At 59.0% G+C, this 23,564-nt stretch overlaps 1 protein-coding gene across 5 annotated transcripts in view; it reads right to left on the bottom strand.

The window, feature by feature from the left end:
• The window catches only part of PLXND1 (plexin D1), a 58,165-nt gene that overhangs the window by 18,501 nt on the left and 16,100 nt on the right, over positions 1 to 23,564 (bottom strand). For 4 of the 5 annotated variants that reach the window (XR_010411659.1, XM_064591885.1, XM_045904299.3 and 1 more), the window contains exons 2-20: positions 21,189 to 21,365; positions 18,375 to 18,506; positions 18,014 to 18,114; positions 17,803 to 17,932; positions 16,232 to 16,409; positions 15,993 to 16,101; positions 15,463 to 15,565; positions 9,562 to 9,663; positions 6,803 to 6,910; positions 6,490 to 6,583; positions 5,343 to 5,497; positions 4,342 to 4,493; positions 3,391 to 3,490; positions 3,158 to 3,297; positions 2,168 to 2,335; positions 1,994 to 2,084; positions 1,539 to 1,802; positions 1,300 to 1,449; positions 346 to 460 (exon numbers count right to left, since the gene is read on the bottom strand). Coding sequence is in view for 4 of the 5 variants with exons in the window: in XM_064591885.1 (XP_064447955.1) it covers positions 346 to 460; positions 1,300 to 1,449; positions 1,539 to 1,802; positions 1,994 to 2,084; positions 2,168 to 2,335; positions 3,158 to 3,297; positions 3,391 to 3,490; positions 4,342 to 4,493; positions 5,343 to 5,497; positions 6,490 to 6,583; positions 6,803 to 6,910; positions 9,562 to 9,663; positions 15,463 to 15,565; positions 15,993 to 16,101; positions 16,232 to 16,409; positions 17,803 to 17,932; positions 18,014 to 18,114; positions 18,375 to 18,506; positions 21,189 to 21,365 (2,569 nt within the window). In the remaining variant the exon portion in view is untranslated. The remainder of the gene's footprint in view (positions 1 to 345; positions 461 to 1,299; positions 1,450 to 1,538; positions 1,803 to 1,993; positions 2,085 to 2,167; positions 2,336 to 3,157; positions 3,298 to 3,390; positions 3,491 to 4,341; positions 4,494 to 5,342; positions 5,498 to 6,489; positions 6,584 to 6,802; positions 6,911 to 9,561; positions 9,664 to 15,462; positions 15,566 to 15,992; positions 16,102 to 16,231; positions 16,410 to 17,802; positions 17,933 to 18,013; positions 18,115 to 18,374; positions 18,507 to 21,188; positions 21,366 to 23,564) is intronic. The other variant, XM_045904301.3, reaches the window with a different exon arrangement.

The raw sequence follows: 23,564 nt of genomic DNA, 5'->3' as shown, positions 1-23,564 counted from the left end.
AGTGGGGTAGCCTACCAAATATGTAGGTTAATCTTCCCTGAACAACCCTCTTTTAAGTTCCCTCAGTAGCTCTTTATTACCTAGAGGACAAGGTTCCAAGTTCCTCTGCCAAGCGCCCAGGGCCCACAGCCCAGACTCGGTGCGCCCCCCAGCCTCTATCCCCCTCGGCCCGCGTGAGCTGGAGCCAGGGCACAGCTGTCAGTGAGTGACCCGCCACCAGGCCTTTGCTCAAGCTTGTGTCCCAAGCCCATCGTGCCTTTTCTTCTCTCTGCCGCTGTGCAGAGGGGCTGGGACAAGGCGGGGCAGGGCCACCCTCCCAGGCGTCAGGAGGGAAGGGGTCCTTACCAACCACAGAGAGCAGAAGTAGGACACTGCAGATGACGATGGACACAATGATGGCCGTCTCACTGCCCCCCAGCTGCAGCGTGGCGATGGTCTGGTTGAAGTTCCCTACCTGGATCTGTGCGGAGGTGGGTAGAGGGAGCTGTAGCTTCCCTGGCCTTGTGCACTGGCTCCTCTCCTCACTGGCTGCGGGGTCCTGGGCAAGCCCCCTAACCTCTTTGAACCTCAGATGCCATGTCCATAACACAGATAACCATGCCCACCTCCTGCGGATGCCATGAGGGCTAAATGAGAGGATGCTGGGCAAGGCCGGCCTGAGAGGGGACACTCAGTACAGGGGGCGCTGTTTACTATTACAGCCTGGGAGGAGCAGTGGAGGAGCCAGAGGACCTAGCTGCTGTCGCCAAGCACCTGGAGGGCTGTTCAAGGAGCCAGGGAGCAGGCAGAGTCTGAGGATTCAGAGGGCACAGCTGGGACCGGGGTGTGGGTGAAAGGGAGTTTTCCCGGTCAGAGCAGTCCTGGGCAGCATGAGCTGCCTGGGAGGGAGGGAGCTCCCCACCCCAGGAGGCATGCAAGCAGGTACAGCATAGAAAAGGTCCCACTTCTGGGCCCTCTCTGCCCTCCCCCAGTTTCCCTCCCCTCTGTGACTCTGCATGGTGACTGGCAGCCCAGCCTCTGGGGGGAGCATTAAGTGGAGCAGGGGCAACTTCTTATGGCCTCTGAAAAGTCCAGCCCCATCAGGCCTATCCAGGCCGATCATTGACCTGAAGCAGGTCACTAAGTTCTTGGGCCTCATCTGTCAAGTGGGGATGTAAAGCTCTGCTTTGCTCCCCTTGCCTCACCTACTGAGCACCAAAATGCTTAGCTCTGACATGCGGGGAAGGGGTAGACACTCAAGCAGATGGGGCAGGGCTGGCGGCCGGGGCCGCCTCCACCTGGGGCGCCCCGCTCACTCACCGTGATGGGCAACTGCCCCTCGGCTGTGCCCAGGGACTCATTGACTGAGCAGTGGATGACTCTATCCGAGACAATCTGGATGTCACAAGCCACTTGGCCTATCTTGATCCGGTACTCATGGCTCTGGAGCCCCAGGCTGTCCTGCTCCTTCTGCGGGAGCAGAGTCGGGGTGCTCACTGAGGTCCATGGCAGAGCCCGGCCCCACTCACGCCCCCGCCCCGGCACCTGCTGGCACTCACATGGATGACCAGGGTGAGCGGCTCCCCGGGGTGGTGCTTGATCCACTTCTCCCTCTTGGCCGTGGAGAACTGTGGGTCAGGGAGGTAGTCCAGGCGGAACCTGCCGCCCCGCCGCGCCTCCTCGGGGTCCAGCAGCTCCTCGGCCACCGCCACCTCGTCAGCGTAGGCCCGCCCGTTGATGAAGAAGTCCACTGGTGCCGATGCATTGCTCAGAGCCCCCGGGGATGGGCAGGTGATGAGGGTGGAGTTGAGAACCTTGCAGAGCTGGGAGGGGAGGGCCAGGGCCAAGGCCAAGGTTAGGGACAGGCAGACAGACATGGAGAAATGGGGAAGAGACGATTGAGGTTTCAGGAGACAGAGAGAGAGGCAGAGATAGGGGAGATGCAGCAGAGTGAGGCTTGGTCAATCAGGGCCACGGGCTGCTCCCCACCTGCCTTTGCCCCTTGCCCCCTCACCGTGGGCTCCCGGCCGATGTGGTGCACGGCCATGGACACATTCTGCACCATGTGGAAACGCTCGCCAGCCACCATGATGGTCCTGCCGCCACTGCAGGAGACGGCAAGCCGCGTCAGGCCACCCGCAGCCCCGGAGAGCCAGCTCAGCCTGCGGGGCAGGGTGCGGGGTCTCACCTGACGGGGCTGCGGCGGGGACTGATGGCCGTGATGACCGGGTTCTGCATGTACTGGAAGGTGAGGTTTCCGCGCACACAGCCCCGGCGCTCGAAGCGCACGCACACAGACACGGGGGCCGGCAGGGCGCCCTCAGGCACCGTGCAGGCGATGCTGGTGTCCGTGCGCCTGCAGAAGGGCAGTGGCATCGTCAGCACGGCCCCCACCTCCCCCTGGTTGCCCCTGCCTGCCCCATCGCCCAGGGCATAAACCCGTGCACTTGGCCTGGCTTCCAGGCCTCCTCGATGGGCCCCAGCCTGGGCTTCTGGCCCCTTGCACAGAAACCTGTTGTTTCCATATTCCCGCCGCCACACCTTTGCTCAGGCCGTGCTCCCCACCTTCAACCCTCCCTTCTCAGACCCTGCCCCTACTTCCCAGTTTTCTGCCCCATTCCGCATCATGCAGGAAGCCTTCCCAGAGCTCCTCTCTCAATGGCCACCCCTGCTGAGGGGTGGCTCTGAAAGCACGGACCTTCCCCCCAATCTCAGATGTTTCTATTTCCCGTGGGAGTGTCTGCTGTCCCCTGAGGGCTGAGACTGTGCTGGGCTCTTCCCGGTTTCCACAGCAATGCCCATCCTTGGGGCCTGGTACACAGTAAGTGAATAATAAAGACAGAGGCATTTCACCAAGAGGCTGTGGACCCCACCCCTGCCAGCAGACACACCTCTGGGCCAGCCGGAGGATCTCGGAATGTGCACAACCATCACCATTTTCACTGCAGCTATCACTTATGAAGCACCTACTGTATACCAGGCACAGAGTACTACTCGTAACTGCTGTTCTTACCAGATGAGGAAACGGAGGCTCAGAGAGGGAGAGGGGTTTGGCCAAGAGGACACAGCCAGTGAAGACCCGAGTAATGCCTGGTGCAAGGATGTCCCTCCACCCCTCTAGCCCCCAGCCGTCCAGTTACCCTGGGCTGGGAAGGGTGGCCCAGGCCCCGGGGCTTACACGAGCTCTGTGCAGGGCTCTGTGTCGTTCACCAGGACTTGGAGCTCGGAGCCCACATGGAGGTCGCTCCCGTGGATTGTGATCCTGGTGCCCCCGGCCTTGGGGCCCTTGTCAGGCTCCAGGAATTGGACCAGGGGCAGCTGTGGGGAGGAAGACAGGTGGTCAGGCTTCAGGCTATCCCCCAGGTGTGGACCTGGTGGGGGGGGCAGGAAGGTGGGCGCGGCCTCCCTTACCACATAGGAGAAGCGCTCCCGTGACTTGCCCTCCTTAGAGGCGTTCACCGTCACCACGTCTGAGAACGCCCCTGGCGCTGGCCCTGTGGCACACACAATCCTGGGGGGGAGGCAGCTCTGGTCAGCGGAGCAGCCCAAGGAGCTCAGGGGCTGGGTGTTCTCCCTTGAATGACGCCCCCCAGTACACCCTGAGGGTGTGTGAGCTCCCCACACCTGCGCTCAGCTACCTGCCCCGCCCGCTCACAGCTGGGGCGGCCACGCGGCCAGGACACCCAACGGCGTCACCCACATCAAAATACCGAAACCATTCCCTATCAGTTAGAAAACTGCCACCCTGATGCCAGGCTCTTCCCCAGGACTTTCCCACAGTTCTGCAACTATATGAAAAAGGGGCTGGATAAGACCGTCTCTTTGGACCTGAACGTTCTCCAACCATGAGAACGTTGGCCCAGGGGGTAGACTGATGGCCTTTCTGCAAGCTTGCCTTACAGCCCGCCCAGAAGGAACTCCAGCTCACTCCCTGCTTCTCTAGGGCCTCTCTGGGCCAGGCCCCACAGCTGTAGGCCCGGACCCTTGTACCACACAGGCAGCCCCATGCTTTGTTAACCGCAAGGTTTTTGTTGTTTGTTTTATTTTTTATCAGCGCAAGGCTTCTGTGGAAGTGCAGTGGTCTAGGGGCACATGGGAGGGCTTCCCGGAGCAGGAGACAATGAAATGGGAATTTGAAGGGTAAATATGAGTGGCCACAGCAGAAAAGGGCAGGATGCACAGGGAAGGGGGGAATGGCTTGACAAGGTCCAGGAGACCCGGCAGTGGGCCATTTCTGGGGAGCAGCAGGCTGCCGAGGGGGGTGGGATGGCCGAGGGGAGAGGGCAGAACTGTGGCTGGCACTGTTGGGGGCGGGTCGCTAGAGGTCATTCAGAACCACCCCGGGCCCTGCCCACTACTCACTGCTCTGACACCGTGTATCTGTCAGCCAGGGGCTCACAGGCCACGCTGCCAATCCACACGCCATGGGCCACGTCGCTAAGCCGCCGGCCTAGGTTCCTGCCTCGGATGGTCAGCAAGGTCCCGCCGTCCAAGGGGCCACTCAGGGGCTCGATCTGCCAGGTGACAGAGGATGAATGAAGTTCTGAGGCTAGGACTTCAGCAGCTTCCCCCCCCCCCCCCCACTACTGCACACATCCAGGAGGAGGTAGGACCACGTCCACCTGCTACTCAGGAGAAGGTTCTGGCTCTGAGAGGGTTGGGCCACTGCTCACTGGACGGGTCCCTGGGGCTGCCAGTGAGGGTGTGCATGTGGGTTACTGAGCCCACATGGGTGTGGGGATGTGAGTGTGCACGCACAAAATCAATGAAACTTGGGTAGGTGGGGTCTCCTGGGGATAATGAGGTCCGCTCCCAGTGGCCACGTCTGACCACATGATCCTGCATCCCGGCCAGAGCTAACTGGGCCAGGGAGGGGCACGTGACCCAGGCTAAGGTAACGACAATCCCTCCCTAGGACTTTCTTCCTTAAATCTGAGGCTTGGCTTCCTTACTGCCAACCTCAGTTACCACCCTATCAGCAAGGTTTCCCTGACCTCACTATAAAAACTAGCCCCGAGCCCCAGCATTTCTCCCACTCCAGCCTCCCCCCTTTACTCTATTTTTCTCTGTCGCACTTATCTTCTATATGTAAATTATTTATTTCCGTACTTATTACTGCCCACCCTCCTCCCCCACGACCTCATTAGCTCCGTGTTGAGGGTGGCTATGTGTTGTGTTCACGGCTGTGTGTCGGGCACGGAGGGGGCCTGGCCCCCGGCAGGTGCTCAGGTGGTCACCCTGCACGCACACGCTCCGTCATGTGAAGCACAGGGGCCACGGGTCTGAGGGCCTGTGCGGGCTGCTGTGTGTGTTGCACAGGTAGGCACGTGGGTACGATGGGCCTCCATGGTGGGGGTGCTTACCGCACGGATCTCGGGGGCGGGGCAGGTGCCAGGCAGGGGCTGCAGGGGCCCCCGCAGGCGGCAGCCGTCACTCCACACGCACAGGTGTCCCAGGTCCTCCCGACCCAGGCACTGAGAACAGTCGGGGCTGCCCATGGCACAGTTATAGACCTCCACTGGGAGAGAGACGGAGGCAGCATGAGTCAGCAGCCCCCCCATGACCGAGGTACCCTCGGCACCCTCCCTCTCGCGGTGGCATCCCCCCCAAGAGGTGAGTCCTGGTTCTCCAAGCCCTCCAGGGCCTGCGCTCAGCACAGCACAGTGACAGCCTCATTAAAATCATCCGTCCTCACCATGATTCAATCAGGGGGCACGCTTTACTAACCCCATTGGACAGGTAAGAGACTGAGGCTCAGAGGGGAGGAACGACTTGCCCAAGGTCCCACAGCCTGTGAGTGCCAGGCCAGGATTCACACCCAGGCCTGAGTGGGTCTGTTTACTCCCCACTGGGGCTCTGGGATGCTGGGGAATCACTGAGCAATGTGGGCTCTGCGGGCACCAGGGCCTCAGACCCTCGGAGTGGCCCAAAGGGAGTGCAGGGAGGGTTCTTCAGGGCCCTGGGTATGCAGGCTGGTTCTGCGGTCTCTCTGGGGCCTTCATGGTGGGGATGTGGGGGGGCCCCCATGTCCACCAGGGATATCTGAGGCTCCCCATGGACAGGCTCTTGGGGGACTGATTCAATACATGCAGGAACAGTAAGGACACCAGCTACCATTTGGGGTTGCTAACTACATCCCAGACACAGCTGTAAGATTTGTGTGCATCATCTCAGCAAATCCTCACCAAGCCTTCCAGGAAAGGGCCCGTGCCTCATGTCACCTGGGGAGGATGAGGCTCAGAGGGGGAAGGCTAAGCAAGGGCCTGCCGCTGCACAGCCGTTCGCATAGAGAAGTCTGCCCCAGAGTAGCTGCTCAGTGAATAAATAAGTACCAAGCAAGTGACCAAGTACAGAATGGCAAGGCTCGGATCTGAGAACCTGTGTGTTAGGGAACAACACCATGGGACATCTGTGACTGTGTAGTGAGCACTGGCTGAGTCTCCCAAGGTAGAGCCCCGCCCATTAAGGCTGAGTCCCCTGTGGCCATATGGGGTAGATGGGGGCCCCCACCTGTCATGGGGTCAGGGCTGTCCAAGAATCGGGCTGGCTGCCCCTTTAGTTGGAGGCTGAGTGGAAACACCTGGCTCTTCTGGGTCGTGTGCAGCTGCAAAAGGACAAGAAAGCATGGGAGGCATGGGTGGTGTCTAGGTCTCTGCTGGGGGAGGGGATGGATGTCCTGGAGAGAGGAGAGGGCAGGGCTGTTGAGGATCGGGGGATCAGAGGGAGGAAGGGAATAAGGTGGGAAGGAAGGAGTACAGCATCTGGACTTGGGCAGGCTGTCCCCCCCGCCCCCCGCCCCCCACACTGGAGCCACACCACTCACCACCACTTGGTTGCAGTGTACGGTGGATTCATTCACCCATATGGCTTCAAAGATCTCCTCTGGCCCAAAGCTACATTCTAGGGCTGCACCCTGGGAGACATGGGGGCGCTAAGGAAAGTCGGATCAGCACTCATTACCCTCTAGCTCCATCAGCAGTACATCACGGCCTACTGCCCTGAGGAGTGGGCTGAGTCCTTCTACTCCCAGGCCCCTACCCCCCCCCAAATGTCCTTCCTGGCCTTCATGTCCAATGTTTGAGGGAGACGAAGAGTACAGGAACACCTAGAACTTTGGCCTTGTGCTCTCCGTGCCACTAAAAGCCTCACCAACATCCCCCAGTGGCCTAAACCAATGGTTGTTTATTCAGCTCATAAAGTCCTGACTCTTTAGCATGTCTGGCATTCAAGGTTCATCCCAGTGAGACTCCACCTGTTCTTTGAACCTTACAGCCCCCCACCTCTGTCCCATAGACTGACGCCCAAGCCATTGCAGGACATTCTTTGACATGGCATGGGCTGCCCTGCCCCTGGGCCTTTGCCCCATCCATTCCTCCTACCCAAACAACTTGTCTCCACTTTTACCACCCAGCAAAACTCAACACAGCCTTCAGAATCCAGTTCAAATGCCCCATGTTCCAAAGACTTCCCAGACCCTCCCCTTAAATCAGGTGGGCACCCCTCATTTGATCACTCACTCATTTAGCAGGGGGTTGGGTGCATGTTAGGGGCTCTGGAAAGTTCCTAAAGCCTGCCCTCACCCTGTATGTTAAGGGCCACCCTTATCCCCCTGCCCAGGCCTTGTTCACACTGGCCTCCCCACCCCCTGGGAAGGGTTGGGGTTGGGTCTCAGCCCCTGCGACGCCTCCAAGGGCAGTGGGTGGCAGTGAACGAGCTCAGGTGCCACCGGTTTGAATCCCAAGCTCTGCTGCTTCCTGGCTGTGCAACCCTTTGCTAGGGGCTCTGCTCTCTGAGCCTTGGTCCCCTCGACTGAGCAGCAGAAACGGGCTTCCCTACTCTGTAGGGTTGCTGGGGAAACGGGAGATCATGTATCTTCAGCAGGTTGCACACTGTGAGTAACTAATATATGCTGGCTGTTAGTATGCAGGAGGTGCTCGATACATGTTTGTTGGCTAAATAAACAGGCCCCGACTCCCCAGCCTCATCTTGCCCAGCACAGGCCTCTGGGGAACAGTATCCATAAATATTCGCTGACTGAACAAATTCAGGTTCCATGTGTGTTAGGCCAGCCTCGTGGCAGGACTTCCTGTTTATGTCCCTGTTGTTAGCAGATGTGACACCCCGGGGAGAACACAGGTCAGCACTCCCCTCCCCCACTGGCCTGCCCTGTCTCCCCCTTCCCTCTGAAGCTAGCACAGGAAGGTGGCTGTTGAGCTCATTTGCCCATGCTGAGCCAGGAGGGGGGTCTGTCCTCTTGAGTCTCCGAGGCTCAGGCCTCAGCCACTCGGGACAGCAGGCCCAAGCTATCTTGGGGCTCCCCAGGGGGTTAGGCCCAGCAAAAAGGGCTGCTGCAGAGCCCAGGCAGGGGGCTATGCCCGTGCCCCACCCCCCGCCCCCCACCCTTCGTGTTCTAGAAGCAGGCCCAGGGCCAGGAGGGCCGGGATCGCTCAGGCACACTGAGGGCAGACACATGTCCCCCTGGGAAGCTCTGTACCTCCCCCACCCTTCATGTTCTAGAAGCAGGCCCAGCGCCAAGAGGGCCGGGATCGCTCAGACACACTGAGGGCAGACACATGTCCCCCAGGAAGCAGCAGCCAGCACCCAAACCCAGGGCCTGGGCCTCCCCCTGCCAGGCTCCCGCAGCCCCAGGGAGCAGCACCTCCGTCCATGCCAGCCCAGGCACCTTCATGCTCCGGAGGCTCTGTCCCAACGGCGGGCAGGGTGCAGTCAGAGGGCGCGGGCCCCCGCCGCTCACAGAGCCCCAGCCCCAGCCACGAGGCTGCCCGACACACCCCAGGTGCCTGGCACGTGGCCCCCCCATGTGTGACAGCTAGCACAGGCCTCCGCTCCCCCTTGGAAGCAACAGATGGTGACTCCCCAGGAGCTGGGGAGGGGGGAGGGGGACGGCTGGCACACTTCCAGAACTTGTCAACACTTCCCACCCAAGACACTCTTCCAGGAGGGACCCAGAAAGGAGCTGCTGCTCCTCCTCCCCATGCGGGGGTGGGGAAGTGAAGGCAGATTACAGGGAAGAGCACTGTCTTAGGAGTCCAGGGCTAGGGTGCAAGTCCAGGCCTATGTCATGTACACCTACTTCTCCTTTCTGGGTCTCCTTTTCCCCATCGGGACAATGGGGAATGGGGCAGCACAGGGCCCTTCTTCAAGTAAGACAGGTCAGCCATGAACTGAAGAAGTGTGTCCAGAATCACAGTTCAGCCTAGGGGCGGGGCGGGCAGGACACGGACCAGGTCCATGGCCTGCAGCCCAGCTCTGCCAGGAGAGCTTCGGAGGGGAGGGGAGGGGAGTCTGGGGGTCCCGGCCAAAGCATTTCCATACACAGTGGGTCCTGACCAGAGTTGCCCTCAGGAGCTGTTAGCAACCTGCTGTCCCTTGGGCTGGGCCCTCACCACCCACTTCTCTTTCCTCCAACCCCCTGCAACCACACTGGGGCTTTCTCGAACAGAACCTGGAAACTCAGAGACACAAAACCAAAGTGTGGGTGGAGGGCCCAGAGCGTGGGTCCCCATCTGGGACGGCATTCTCCCCAGCCTTCTGCCCCGCCTGGGCCGGGCCCCCACCTACCTGGAAGGCAGCGTTGGCCAGATGCACTGGGATGCTCTGTGAGCTGCCTGTGGGCATGGGTGCCAGGGGTGAGGGCAAAATCTGAGGGCAGTCCTGAGGGCTCTGCAGTCAGAACACAAGGAGGTGAGGGTGATGCGGGAGAATTTCAGAAGGGACAGGACTCACGGCCACCCCAGCCTACGGCTGCAGCCTACCTCCCCTCCCACACACCATCTCATTTGACCCTCAAGACAAGCCTCTGGGCAGGAGGCTTTATTGGCCCCATTTTACAGATGAGGAAACTGAGGCACAGAGCAATGAAATAAGCAGCCCAGTGATGGAACCAGTGCCCCCGTGGCTGCTCCGGGACTGGCCCCCTTCCCCATCTCTGGGCCTCATCTTTCCCAACTATAAAATGTGGGGCTGCACCCACTCTCTGAGACTCGGCTTCCAGACTGACACACGTTAAATGATGCAGAAAAAAGAAACTCCAGACTTCTGGATGGCCCGAGGGAAACGGGCCCTGAGGACCTTGGTGCCACCGGGCTCCACACCCTTCCCCACTTCCGCAGGCGAGAGTCCCAGCCCCCGGGCAGAGGCGCCAGTCCCCCAGAGAGTCCCGGGGCTGGCCTGGGCATCAGCATTCCCATGTTGGAGGTGCAGCCACTGAGGCCTGATGGAGCGGGGGGTTACTTCAAAAAAGGAAGGAAGTGAGGGAGGGCAGGTGGTGATACACCTGAGGTCAGAGGGCAGAGCTGGTCTTTGAACTCCTATTGTCTGCCTCCCAGGCCAGAAACAGGCCTGAACCTGAGGCCTAGGGCGAGGGGCAGAGACCAGGGGGCAGGGCTATGCCCACCCTGCCGCCTTAGTGACCTCTCTGAGCTTTACGTCTGGAGCCCCCACCCTGCACTAGGTTCTTCTGACCTGAGGGCCCCGGTGGGCCATGTCCTGCCTCCTCACACTCCAAGCCCAACCTCCGAGAGCCTGAGAGGGAGGGAGACTGGGGACCCTGCAGCAGTCACACCATACCAAGGCCTGACCACCCTCCAGCCCAGAGGGCTTCCTGCTCTGCCCTCTTCCTGCCCAAGTCTGGCTGGGGACAGATTTGGAAACACAACGATCCCTGTGTGTCCACCTTGAGGTCACGCAACCAGGGCAATGGCCTCTGGGGATAGAATTCGGAGGCCTCCCTGGAGTCTTTTCTCCTTACTGTTAATCGGACAGGGAGCTCCTCAAGCGGTACCTCAGGGACCCAGCACAACACTGGACCTTGAGGGGATGCCAACGAATGATCACCAGGCCCACACCAGTGGTAGTCACTAGCTCGCACAGCCCTCACTGTGCTCCTGGACAGTTCTGAGCACTCTGCACTGTGTTAATTCACCACATGCCAACTCCCCAACGGCCCTGTGAGGTACGTACAATCATCACACCCATTTTACAGACTAGGAAATCGGGGCACAGAGAAGCAGAGCCGTTTGCCCAAGATGGAAGGGGCAGCACCAGAGGCCTCCGAGTTGTCGCGACCGTGTGCTGACCACCAGGCCAGAAACGTCGCCCAGGCCGGCCCGTGTACCCGGGAGCAGCGCCTGGTGCGGGCCGCAGAGGCCTTGGCTGAAACAACAGCACAGCCAGGCCCGGGCGAGGCCTCCCGAGCCGACCGTTCTGCGGGGCCGGGCGGGAGGAGCTCGTGTCCAGCCCAGTGTGAGCACACACAAATCTCTGTCCCTCCGAGCTGCTGTCTGCCGCAGTCTCATGTGTAAACCCCATGGAATTTCAGAGAATGGAACCCACATGTTTGCAATCAGTCTTCATGGCTCCTGCCAGTTCTGCCTTGCGACTGGCGGGGGGGGCTCTGAGCTCTGTCCTCCCAGCTCCACCCCACCAGTGGGTCGGCGGCAGACAGGAAGGGCTGGGGGGGTGAGGTCGGAGCAGGGGGAGCTTCTACAGGAGGCCCCCCAGAGGGAATGACATGGGACCACCCCTGAGGGCCTCCCATTCTCCTTGATCCCTATCTACGATCCCATGGCCACTTGGAGGCTTGTACCCATTCTACGGAGTGGGACCAAGGCTAAGGGTCCTGGCACCCCTTTGCCCTCCTTCGGTACCTCCCCCCCAGAGGTGGCTAACCCTCCATGGGGCCAGCTGGAACGTCTGCTGTTAGCCTCCAGCCCCCACCATCTGCCTTCAAGTCTGGCTTGGCCTTTGGGGAACTTCCCCCACAGGCTTGTGGTTTGGGAAGACTGACTCTACTCCCTAGCCCCAGGGATAGGCGGGTATCCCAGGCCTGCCCTGGCCTCAGCAATTGGTTCAGGGAGCATAAGTGACCCTAGTTCAGCCAGTGAAAGTCAGCTACGGGACTTCTGTAGAACCAATAAGAGAGAGAGCTCTTTTTGTTTTCTGGGGCTGCCAGGAAATCAGGAGCCTGCCTGGAGCTGCTGAGGCTGACTTGGCTACCAAGAGGAGAGGGCCACATGAGCATGAAGCCCACCCAGAGGGGTGGGGAGTCCCGAAAACATGGCGGGAACCCCTGGATCCAGCTGTACCTAAAAGTGATGCACCCCCCAGACTTCACACTCACAAGTCAATTAATTCTGTTGGGGCAAGTCCAGTTTGAACGAGGGTTTCCCCACATGCAACCAAAGGACAGGGGCCTCCCTGTCCCATCCCAAGGCAAGCCATGGACACCTCAGAAAGAGGCTGAGTGGTTTCTGCCCTTTGCTGGAGTGCCACATGGGGCACAGCCTGCAGGTTCAGGAAACCACGGCCAATTTCCCACACTCCAGCAGAGCTGAGAAGGTGGGACACCAGGAATGAGGACAGATGCTGGGTCAACAGTGCCGGGAGCCACCATCAACCCCGATGGGAGCCCAGCGTGTGCTGGTTCACAGAGGGCCTCACCTGTCCCCACACTGGGACTCACAGACTCTCTTGCAGTCTCTCCCATGTTCAAGGGTCAAGAACTGATGTTCCAATACATGGCTGGCCCAGGGACCCTGAATCCACCACACCGGGTCCCTTCCTACCTTTCTTGTACCGTAACAGCCCCCTAAGCTGCCCCCTGTTCCTACCAAACCACTCTCCCCACTGGCTCCTAATGCAGTTCAGTTTCACAGATGCATCCACGCCTTCGAGGGGGCCTGCCCTCCCATCTCTTCTCCCCTCCTCCACTTTCTCCTTCTGGGGCCCACTAGGGAATGGGAAAGTAACAGGAGACTTGGTCCCCAGCACCTCCCCTGGGACACCTCCCCGGCCTAGCCCAAGCCCTACTCTCTCCTCCCAGTGCTCAAGGGGCACAGACAGATGTGCAAACCTCCCCCGCCCACCACCTGACCAGGAGCATGGCGCCCGCATGGCTAACTGAGATGTAATTAAGTGCCAACTTAAGTATCAGTCAGGGCCTTCTGCAGGCCTGGGGAGGGGGCTGCCTCTTCTCTTGCTAGATTACAATAATCCTCTAAGACAGGCCCTCTCTGTGCTCCCCACCCCAGCTCCTGGCCCCTAGAGCTGCAGACCTGGAGGGGATGGTTTATGGGATGCTGCCACAGAAACACCTGCAGACTGGTGAGCTCCTACACATCTGTCAGGACCCTGCACAAAGGTCCCCTTCCCAGAGAAGGGCTCCCTGGCCCGTCCGGCAAAGCGGCCACCAGCTCCGGAGGAGCATAGTGGCCTTTTAGTGAGTACCTCCTACGGGCCACTATGGGGCTACCGTTTCATAGTTGCAGCTCCAGATTCCCTGCACAGCGAAGGAAGGCCATTTTAAAGTAGTAAGATGGGTAATTTGATAGTAAGTAAAATAGGCAATGCGGAAACAGGCACAGAGAGGTTCGGGAGCTTGCCCAGGATCACACAGCCACAACTCACACCTCGGGCTCTTGACTCATGATGGAGAGGGCAGAACTATGCCTAACTGGGTTCTTTCCCAGTGCCTTGTGCAGACTCAGGCATACAAAGGATGCCCAATCAATGCTGAATGAACCGTGTTGAGGCTGGGTCCTCCTTACCCCATCATACCTGTAGATTAGAGCACAGGACTCAGGCTGCCAACACAAATGCTTTACGTTCACATTCCCTGACTCCCTACTATGTACCAAGCCCTGGGCTTGGGGCTGGAGGATGTGGACCCCACATGAGAACAGGAGTCCTGGTTGGCCCGGACTGGAAACCTGGGGTCCAATGCAGAGGCCTGGGGGCCTCCCCTACGGTTTGGCCACACAGACTCCCCTGGGCCTCTCCCCCAGTGCCAGAAGCCCCATGTTACTGTGTCGGTCCTTTGAGTTAAGCTCCTGGATGACTCTTTTTCAAAGCAGTTCTGAGGCTCAGGCAAGAGGTGCAGAGACCAGAGGATTCCAGGTGTGGGCCATGGGGCCCCCCCTCTTAGCACCTGCACACTTACCTCTACACCTGCTTGGAGGATTCCTGATGAGATTCTCTGAGCCCAGAGCCAAGAGGCGGGGGCTTCAGATGCTCTGGGGACTGGGGCTGCTTTCCTGGAACACATGCCCAGGGTGACCTCCTCCTATTAGGAACCAGCGCCCCCAGAACGATATTGGCTACCTCGGTTGTACCATCTGGAAAATGGGCAGGAACATCCCCTTCCTGGAGGGAGGAGCCTCAGGCAGCGACTCAGTGCCTTATCCTGACCCCTCACAGCTCTAACACAAGTCAGAGGTCTAGGAGGTGATGAGCTGTGGTCTCAAAACCCTGGCCCCCCCCACCCCTGCCCCAATCTAGCCATACCACCTGGCTGAGCATGACAGCCCCAGCCAAAGCCTCAGGAATCCCATTTGGTCATCACTGGACCGAGGCTGGGTGGCCTTAGAAGCTTTTTGGGCAAAGGCAGAAGGCCACCCTGCGAGTGAACGCACCGCAGAAACCAACCAGCCACAAGGTATGTAGCATTTTCATTTGTATTTCCCCCATCCCCCAAGTCTCCCCACCACGCCCACCCCAGTGTAATTGATTCAATCCAGCCATTCCAGAGTACCCAGAAGGGCCTGGATCCTGGCCAGCTGTAGAGCTCAAGGGACCACAGAAGCAATAGGACCTGGACGCATGTGGTTCCTGAGGCCAGCTCACCTTCTCTGCCCAAGGAATCACCTGCCCCGGGGTCCCCAGCGCCCATGGAGACCAAGGTGAGGGCCTTTCAGCCCAATTCCTGATCTGGGTAAGGCAGGAGAACATGCGCCCAAGCCAGAGGGGCTTGGATTCAAGGTCCCAGCCTGGTACTTCCTGGCCTCAGGGACAACTGCCCTGATCCCACGTGGTTGTTGAAAATGTTACAGGTAAGATTTAAAACTGGCCAGAATTGGGGCACCTGGGTGGCTCAGTCAGTTAAGCATCTGCCTTCAGCTCAGGTCATGATCTTAGGGTCCTGAGATTGAGCCCCATGTTGGGCTCCCTGCTCAGCAAGGAGTCTGCTTGTCCCTCTCCCTCTGCCCCCCACCCCCCACTCATGCTCTTTCTCGCTCGCTCTCTCCTCTCAAATAAATAAAATCTTAAAAAAAAAACAAAACAACAACAAACTAGCTGGTATCAGCAAAATGTGCAGAAAGGGGCTCTCCTACTGCAGGTGGGAGTTTAAACTGGCTCAGGCTTTCTGGAGGCAGTTGAGTTAAAGGTGTAAAAATATGGCCCCGTTTTCACCCCCAAAGTACCATTTCTATAACTGGTCTCCAGGGAATAATCAAGGACACACACACCATGCCCTGGCTATATCAGAACACAAGAAAGAAATGGGAAGTGATCAGTATATCCAACAATAGGGGATTGGTTAAATGTGCTGTTATGTGATGAGCCCAGCGCAGCTGTTAGATCTGGTGCCAGGAAGAAAATTTAATGACGTGGAAATGTTCTCAACATACTAAAAAAAAAATGGTAATGAAAGAGACAGAGGGCATCCCCCCAGGCCTAACTTACCGCGGGATTGGGGGAGGCCTCACACCGCGACTGGTTGGAGACACAGGCATGCTGCTGGGGGCACCAGAAACAAGGCCACTGTGCCGACAGGCAGCTGGTGCAGCTGGAAGACAAGGGGCCCCTCAGACACTCAGCTCCCCACCCTCACTTCCCCCCTGCCCCCGGGAACTGGGACCCAAGAAGCAGATCCCAACGCGGGGGGAAAAGGTCTTCTGCATCATCAGGGGCTTGGGCACTCTTAAGATAGTGAGCTCCCTACAATAGGTATGCAAGGAGGAAAGAGACAAGCAGGACCTTTAGGAGACGAAATGAAGTGTGATGAAAGCACTTCTCTCTGCCCCTGCGGCCTGAGTGCTCCCGGAAGCCCGGTGAGGGTTTGCAGCACGGTAAACGAGCTGGCAAGTGAACAAGTGAGGGTCCTATCTGCCTCTAGGACACCACCATTTGTCTTCCAAGGGCCTTCCTGGGAGCAGAGACCCTTCCCCGCCCGCCCGCCCACCACCTGGAGGCAAGCGCCCTGACCCACTCACGCCGTGTGCGGATACACTTGTCCAATGCGGCTGCAATTGTAGATGGTGAAATTGGCCCTGACGATATTCCGCCCGTTGACCCTCACAGACATCGCAACAATCACGTGATCTAGAATGGACCCGGGGAACCAGGGAGAGAAGGACAAAGGGGTCGGGGGTCTCCACTTGGAGGCTGTGATAGCAGGACCCCCATGCCTGACATTCCACGGTGTGGGATGCCCAGTGAGTGAGGCACTTACCCTGGTGGGGCGGGAACGGCGGGAAGCGGTCCCTCGGCAGGAGGTTGCAGTAGGCGATTTGGTGGCCAAAGGCCGGGCCTGGGACCCGGGCCACGGTGCGGATGTTGTTCCCATAGTCACAGGTCATGTCCAGGCCACTGAGGCTGGGCAGGCTGCCCGAGATCTGCAGGATCATGCCCTAGGGGCCAGGGCCCCTCAGCTGGGGGAGTGGGGAGCAGGCCTTTCCCCTCACGGCCCCACCCCCACCCTAGCAACCCTGGGAGAAGGGGGGGGACTGGTGGCCGGGACTCCAGGCCAGGGGGCCATATCCTACCTGGGGCTCTCTAGGCCTCAGTTTCCCCAGCTGCCCAAAGAAACGGCCCACCTGACAGCAGTCGAGGAGGCTTTACATGATCTGGTCCCCGTGACTTCTCTGACCCCCTCCCCTGAGAGTCTCTCAAATCTACCAATCTTTTCTCACCGCAGGGCAATTCCCTTTGCCTAGAACGCTCTTCCCAGAGGCCCAGCTGACTCCCCTACTTCATAGCGTTGCTCAAAGACAACATTTGCAGCACAAGGCCAGCTCCGACCTGGTCTAAAACATCAGTGATCCCCACCCCGCTCCGTTCTCCACCCCTCTTCTGCTTCCCTTTTCACAATCATACTTTTCCCCCCGTCTTGACAGCCTACCTTGCCTATTCCCTCAGCCCCCACAAGCAGCTTCTCAAGGGCCAAGGCTTTGTCTGTCTTGTTCAATGCTGTGTCCCCAGAGTCCAGAACTGCACTTAACACATAGTAGGTGCTCAAGAATACATTTGATGAATGAATACATGCATGGAATGAATGGATAGATGGACAAACCTATGCCCAGTCTGCCTGATGAGATAAAGCATGTGAAGGACTCTGTGATACATGATAATGGGGAGAGGGGTGCAGAGGAGCCCCAGGCCCCATCTGGCCCTTTAGAACCACCATCTCTCCCTGTTGATGGATGAGGGTACCCAGCCTCAGAGAAGTCACTGAGGGCAGGGCTGTCTGTCCCTCAGCCCCTGCCCCCATACCGCCCGCTATAGCAGCTCCAGGCCTCCACACTGCAGATTCATCTGAGAACAAGCAATAGTGGCCTGGCACTTGGTGGCCCCTCTGCCCCTTCCCTGTACTGGGGCCGGAAAGAGGTGGGGGCTGGGGACTCACTCTCCTTCTACCCTCCAACTTGCGCCCTCCCTCCTGAGACTCGAAAGCCTGCCCACTTGAGTTCAAATCCCAGCTCCCCTAATCCCTAGCTGTACGACCCCTGAGCAAGTCACTTTCCCTCTCTGTGCCTCAATTTCCTCATCTGTAAAATGGGGATGTTAAGAGCATCCACTTCACAGAGTTGTGTGAGGCCTAACAGAGGTGACCGTCTCGGGCAGAGTGAGTGCTGAGCACTCAGTGAGAGCTCAGCAAAGCCCAGTCATTCTCATCATTCGCCTCCGGGTCCCTGGGGCACCATGCGCAGGAGTCTCCACCTCTCAGGGCTTGGGGGCCAGATGAAGGGCGGCTTCCCACCCCGTGTCGCCCCCGAGCTGAGTGCTGGCTCCCCCGTGACTCACTGGGTACTCCTGGTGCACGTCGATCTCTGCAGGCAGGACCGTCATGGCGGGACAGCGGCCAGGGCCCTCACTGGCACTGGTCCAGAAATGCCGCTGGTCGGAGTTGGCACAGTCCCGCTGCAGGGTGCACCTAGAGCGGTGGGGCGCTGGTCAGGCCCCGGTGGGCTCCCCCCCGCCCCGCCGTGCCCAGCCTCTCCCCAGGGAGCCTCACCGTGTCTCCAGGGCACACCAGCCGCAGTAGGCGTCGGCGGCCCCCACGCAGTCCCCGCAGGTGGCATGCACGGCACAGGCAGCGACTTTCACCCGGGCCATCTGGAGGCAGAGGTGAGGGCCCAGCTCCGTGGGGAATCAGCCATGGCCAGGGCCCTGAGACACTGGGGAAACTGAGGCTCGGGGCTATAACAGGGGGCACATGGGGAAACAGGGCTTCCCCTGCAGAGGTGGTGTCTACTCTGGGAGGCGAAGGGCTAGCCGACCAAGGGGATGGGGAGGAAAGGTGCTCCTGCAGGGAGGAAGAGAGGGAGAAAGCTCGCATGTCTGGGGGCCCTGTCAGGCTGGGGCTCTGGCCTTACCTGGTGGGACGTCATCAGATAAAGGTAACCAGGGTCTGCCGGGTCAAACTGCATGACATGGTGCACAGCCTCCCCGTAGGCCACCGTCACCACCCGCCTGCTCACCACCTGCATGCTCTCATTCAGGTTGATCTGTGGGGGGTGGGGGTGGGGGCATCAGGGTGACGGGGCGCCAGGATGGTGCCCACGGCAGCTGGGGACCCGACCGAGGCTTGGGGTCTCAGCCTCATCCTCTTTCCGGCCTTCCGGGGCCAGTGGGAAATCATGGACATGTAAGGGAGGGCAGGGGGTCCAGTCTCTACACTTGTGCCTTGCTGGGTCCCCCCACCAGGAGCTCCTTCCCTCGCTGATCTTCCCCAGCACATCCCACTGTGTGAATACATACAGACTTTACAGTTTACAAAAGATTCTCTGGGAGGCTGTCTAGCATCATGCCTCAGAGCAGGGACGTGGGTTTGAATTCTGACTTTGACATTTACAAGCTGTACAAACGTACAAGTTGTCCCTCCCCCCGCCAGAGCCTCAGCTTCCTGACCTAATGGGACTCACGATGGCTCCCGCCCCTCAGGACTGTGGTGAGCACACATGGAGAAGATGCCTGCAAAGCGCTGATGGGGCCACACTTCTCATTCCTCCCCTCTTGTGCCCATTTCACAGATGAGGAGACTGAGGCCCAGAGAGGCTACAGACTTGGTGAGTCATAAAAGGAAGACACTTCAGGGTCACAGTGCAAGCCCAGGCCTGTGTGACCCCACAGTCCAAGGATGAGGGGAGGGGGTGAGGTCCAGGGTCCCGGCAAGAGGCCGACCAGAACTACCTGAGGCCTAGAAGCTCCCCTAGCTCTGAGAGCCCCTCTGCATGTCCTCCTGAGAACAGATAGTGCCCACCAGAGCTCCACCAGACTTTCTTTTTTGGCTGTCCCCTCACATTGCTAGCATGCTGCCTTGGTGGAGGCCCCGCCAGGCCCTGAGTTGGGACAAGTGGTCTAGATGCCTCCCTGGGCCAGCTGCCAGGGGCCTCCTGCTGCCCGGCCCTCCTCTATAGGCTCCAAACTTGTGGTAGCTCCCTCCCGCTTATGGAATGAACTTGTTCTGGCATTCAAGGCCCCAACAACAGACCCCAGCTTACTCCTCCAGGCTCATTCCCACCCCCTCAACCCAACTCCGGCATTCTAGCCTCTAGGCCTTCGCGCACGCTCTGTTCCCCGCTGGAGTATTTCTCTTCCTCTCCCTTCAGCGAAGATCTGTCCTCCCGGCACCTCCTCTAGAAGAGCTTCTCAAGTGCTCTCCACACACCAAATTGAAATTACTCTCTTCCCAGCCTCCCACAGGCTCTGTTCCAACCCCTGAGATATCATCCATCCCAGCTGGCCTCTTGGTGGAGTCTGCCCAGGCAGCCTGGCCCCTGCTCAGTCTCCAGCCTTCCCCCCAGGCACCCACCGATACTCAGCTTACTTCCACTCCTTCAAACATCTATTGAGCACCTACTGTGCTCGAGAGCCCAGGCCAGGTGCTGTAATCTAAGCCCTGAACAGGGAAGGGCTGGTGGGAGAAGACAGTGCACAGCGCAGGGTGGTGGGTAAAGAGGTCTGGGTTGAGGGGTCATGTGGGCTCCTGGTCAGCTGGCCTTGAATTCAACCCCAGCTCTCACTGTGTGACTTTGGGGCAGTCACCTCCCCTCTCGGCGGCTTAGTGTTCTCATCTGTGAAATGGGAATCCTGGTGCTACCTCCCTCACAGGGACAGTAGACTCTGACCACAGTCTGCGATGGTCCAGCTCATTTTCCCCATGATAGATGAGGAAACTGAGGCTCAGGGTGAGAAGCAACCACCCCCAGGTCGCACAGCTGGGGCCAGCAGAGCCAGGATCTAAACCCAAGAATCTGACCCCAAAACATGAGTCCCACTGTCCTAAGGACCCTCAGTGGGGCTTCAGAGGCTGAGAAGGGGGCCCCCCGCCCCCTCCCCGCTCCCACACCTGGCCCCTCCCCCACCACTGCTAGTGGGCCAGCGAGGGTCCCGGGGCCAGGCAGCCAGGGCACTGATCCCCAGCCGCGCCCCCCGCCCCACCAGCCCGTGGCGTCCGCCTGGGCAGCTGAGGGAATTGAGTTATCGGATCTGAGTCAATTAGGCCAGGGCCTGGTACGCACTGGAGCTGTGCCAGGCAGCCGACTTTCCTGACAGGCAGGGGATGGGAGGTGGCTGGGAGGAAGCTGGCCCAGGCCCTGGAAAGCCCTTCCTACCCCATGGTGGTAAGAGTCCTCTCACCTTTCCCAGCTCCAGGAATCATTACCTCCAGAAAGCAGTCATCTTGGTTGGGGCGGGTGGGGGAGGGGGAATCTTCAGAGGGAGGCCAGCGGGGTACGGGGAGGAAATGGCAAGAGAGCCCCCACTTGCCAGGCTGTGGTCTTCCCCTGTCAAAGCCCAACAACTGTCTCAAGAGGCAGGGCTTACAACCCTCCACAGATGGGGAAACTGAGGCTCAGAGAGAGAAAATGCACTGTCCAAGGTCAAGTAGCTAGCAGTGGCAGAGCCCAGAGACCTGAACAGAGATCCCTCTGCTTCAAAGCCCGAGTCCTAGAGACCCAAGAGAAGGGCCTCTCTCAGGCCTGGTTTCCCTCCTCTGCAGGACACGGCCCTTCTTGTTATGAGCAAGAGTAGAAGAAATGGATGTGAAAGATGCTTTGTAAACTGTATGGTATTAGGGCAAACCGGAGGGAACGAGGGCTAATACCGGGCCTGCAGAGGCCACGCGTACAGCCTCCTCAGACTCAGCCTCCCCTCAGCCTCCCCAGCCCTGGCCCCCCCAGCCCTACCTTGAGCAGCCGCCCACTGACTGTGCCCAGGAAGACCACGGTGTAGTTGCTGACCATGGCCACGGCCACAGAGGAGAGGCCCGGGGCTCGGAACACAGGCGTGGCCTTCAGGGGCTGCAGGATGGACAGCGGGTGCTGCAGGTGGGCAGCCCCACAGTCCAGTTGCTCTGGCTGCAGCTGCAAAAGAAGCAGGATGTCAGACCTTGGCTCTAGAACCTTCTTTGGCTCCCTGCCCACACTGTATGTCAGGCCTCAGCATCAGAGCTTTAAAGTCCGGCTGTGGCTTTACAGGCCCAGGTCCGGGCTGAGGCCCAAACACAAGCAGGGCCCTATCCCCCGTAGACTGACCCCTGACCTCAGCGTTTGTCACAGAGCTGCCCCAAGGGGACGACGTTTCAGGTAGGTAGGAACTGTACAGGAAAAGTTCTGTGATGGAGGCAGGAAGAGCTGGCAGCGGGACAAGGTCAGGAGGCCAGTGAGGTAAGGACAGGGTGAGGCCCACACACCCTCATGGACTTAGAGCTGCCCCTCGTGGCTGGCCACGGCCGGCAGAGCAGAGAAGCCCACACCAGACCTCCTGAGGCCATCCTCCGCTTCAGCTTACCTGCTGCTACCCAAGAGACGTCCCTCCTGCCTTGGCTGGGCCTCCACAGCAACCAGGGGGTTTCCTTCTCCCGGGGCCCCTGCTCTGACCCCAGCACCACCATCCAAATTCCCAGCAGCTCACCAGACCCCAGACTGAGGCCTCCCCACACCGAGGCCCTCCCTTTCTCCCACGACCATGCATCCCCCTCATCTGCCCACATTACAGACGGGCAGACCAAGGCAAGGCGCCTCCAAGTGCATAGCCCTGCCGTCCGCATCGGCTCAGCGCCACTCCAAGTGGCGAATCAGTCCCAGCACATGCTGGAGTGAGACAAATGGAGTTAGGGACCCCAGCCCCCAGCCATGCCCTGGACTTGTTCCCACCCCCTCCCTGGGTCTTGTTGCTCCTTCTGAAGGTTCCTTCTGCAATTTGCACAAAAATACCAAACAGGTCTCCAGGAAAACACCTTTGGGAAGATAATCGTGCAAATCCACAAGGATGCAGACACAAGGATGGTTCAGAAGAGTGGACAGGGGGACACAACCTCAGGGTCCTGCAGGATTGAGCAGGAAGATAATGGCGCATCGTCCAGGAGAGCTGCCCCCACCACTGAGTGACACCACAAATCCGTATGGATCGAGGCACAAAGAAACCCGGCTGAGAAAAGTCACAGGGCGTCATAGGGCCGTTTTGGTAAAGCTGGTGCATCCACAATAAGGTAATAGTCATGATGGTGAACATAACAGGCTGTGTTTGGGGCGCCTGGGTGGCTCAGTCGGTGAAGCGTCTGCATTCAGCTCAGGTCATGATCTCAGGGTCCTGGGATCGAGTACCGCATCTGGCTCCCTGCTACTCGGGGAGTCTGCTTCTCCCTCTCCCTCTGTGTGCTCTCTCTCTCTCTCAAATAAATAAATAAATAAAATCTTAAAAAAAAAAAAATAACAGGCTGCGTTTACTGAGAACTGACACTGTACCAGGCCTGGGCATCAACTCCCTATATCCTGGCCACCCTATGAGGTCCCATGTCACAGATGGGGAGACTGAGGTTCAGAGGGGAAGGAGCCCACTCTAGATCACCAGTTGCAGTGTCATGCCTCTATGACTGAAACTAGCAGCAGTCTTGAGCCCCCCTCAGCCCCCTGGATGCTGGAACATGGGCAGCGGAAGCTCTGAGCAGGGACTCAGAAGGTCACTAGAATGTAGCATGGAACCAGCTTTAGGGAGCAGCCTTAGAGTCTTTTTGTTGTTTTCTTTTTAAATTTCTCATTTGTGCTTTTTGCAAGCCTAAGCCACTGTTGATGTGCCCGTGTGCGGTTTGCTCAAAAGCCCAGCTAGTTTTCAAAAACAAACAATAAATACCAGGCCCACCTGTCCTTGGGCGAATAAACACAGTTTCAGGCCCCACGGGCTTCTAGGTGAGACCTGTATCCCAGAGCGTCCCTGGGGGGCCAGGCCCTGAGCCCAGAGGTGGGGTGGGGCTGAGGCCGCCCCTGGGCCAGAACCCAAGAGTAGGTGGTCTTCCACAGGATGGCCAGGGGTGACTGGGCAAGTGACCTCGCTTCTCTGAGCCTCCATTTCTTTAACTATTAAGTAGGCGCATCTCTCGCACTCCCCTCACAAGAAGTGGGATGAGCTCATTGGTTGGGAAGCGCCTGCACTATGCCTAAATGCTCCAGAAGTGTTAGCTGATGCTGCTGCCGTTTCAGATAGGACTGTCACTCAAATATTATAAACTGGAATTTGGGACAAATCATGCCTACTTCTAAAGCTTTCCAGCTGGACTGCCCAGG

Source organism: Mirounga angustirostris, unplaced genomic scaffold (assembly GCF_029215605.1).
Source record: "Mirounga angustirostris isolate CCGP_5_RB_7025 unplaced genomic scaffold, mMirAng1.0.hap1 SCAF_1, whole genome shotgun sequence".
NCBI classification, from domain to species: domain Eukaryota; kingdom Metazoa; phylum Chordata; class Mammalia; order Carnivora; family Phocidae; genus Mirounga; species Mirounga angustirostris.
This window is presented reverse-complemented; position numbering and strand designations above follow the sequence as displayed.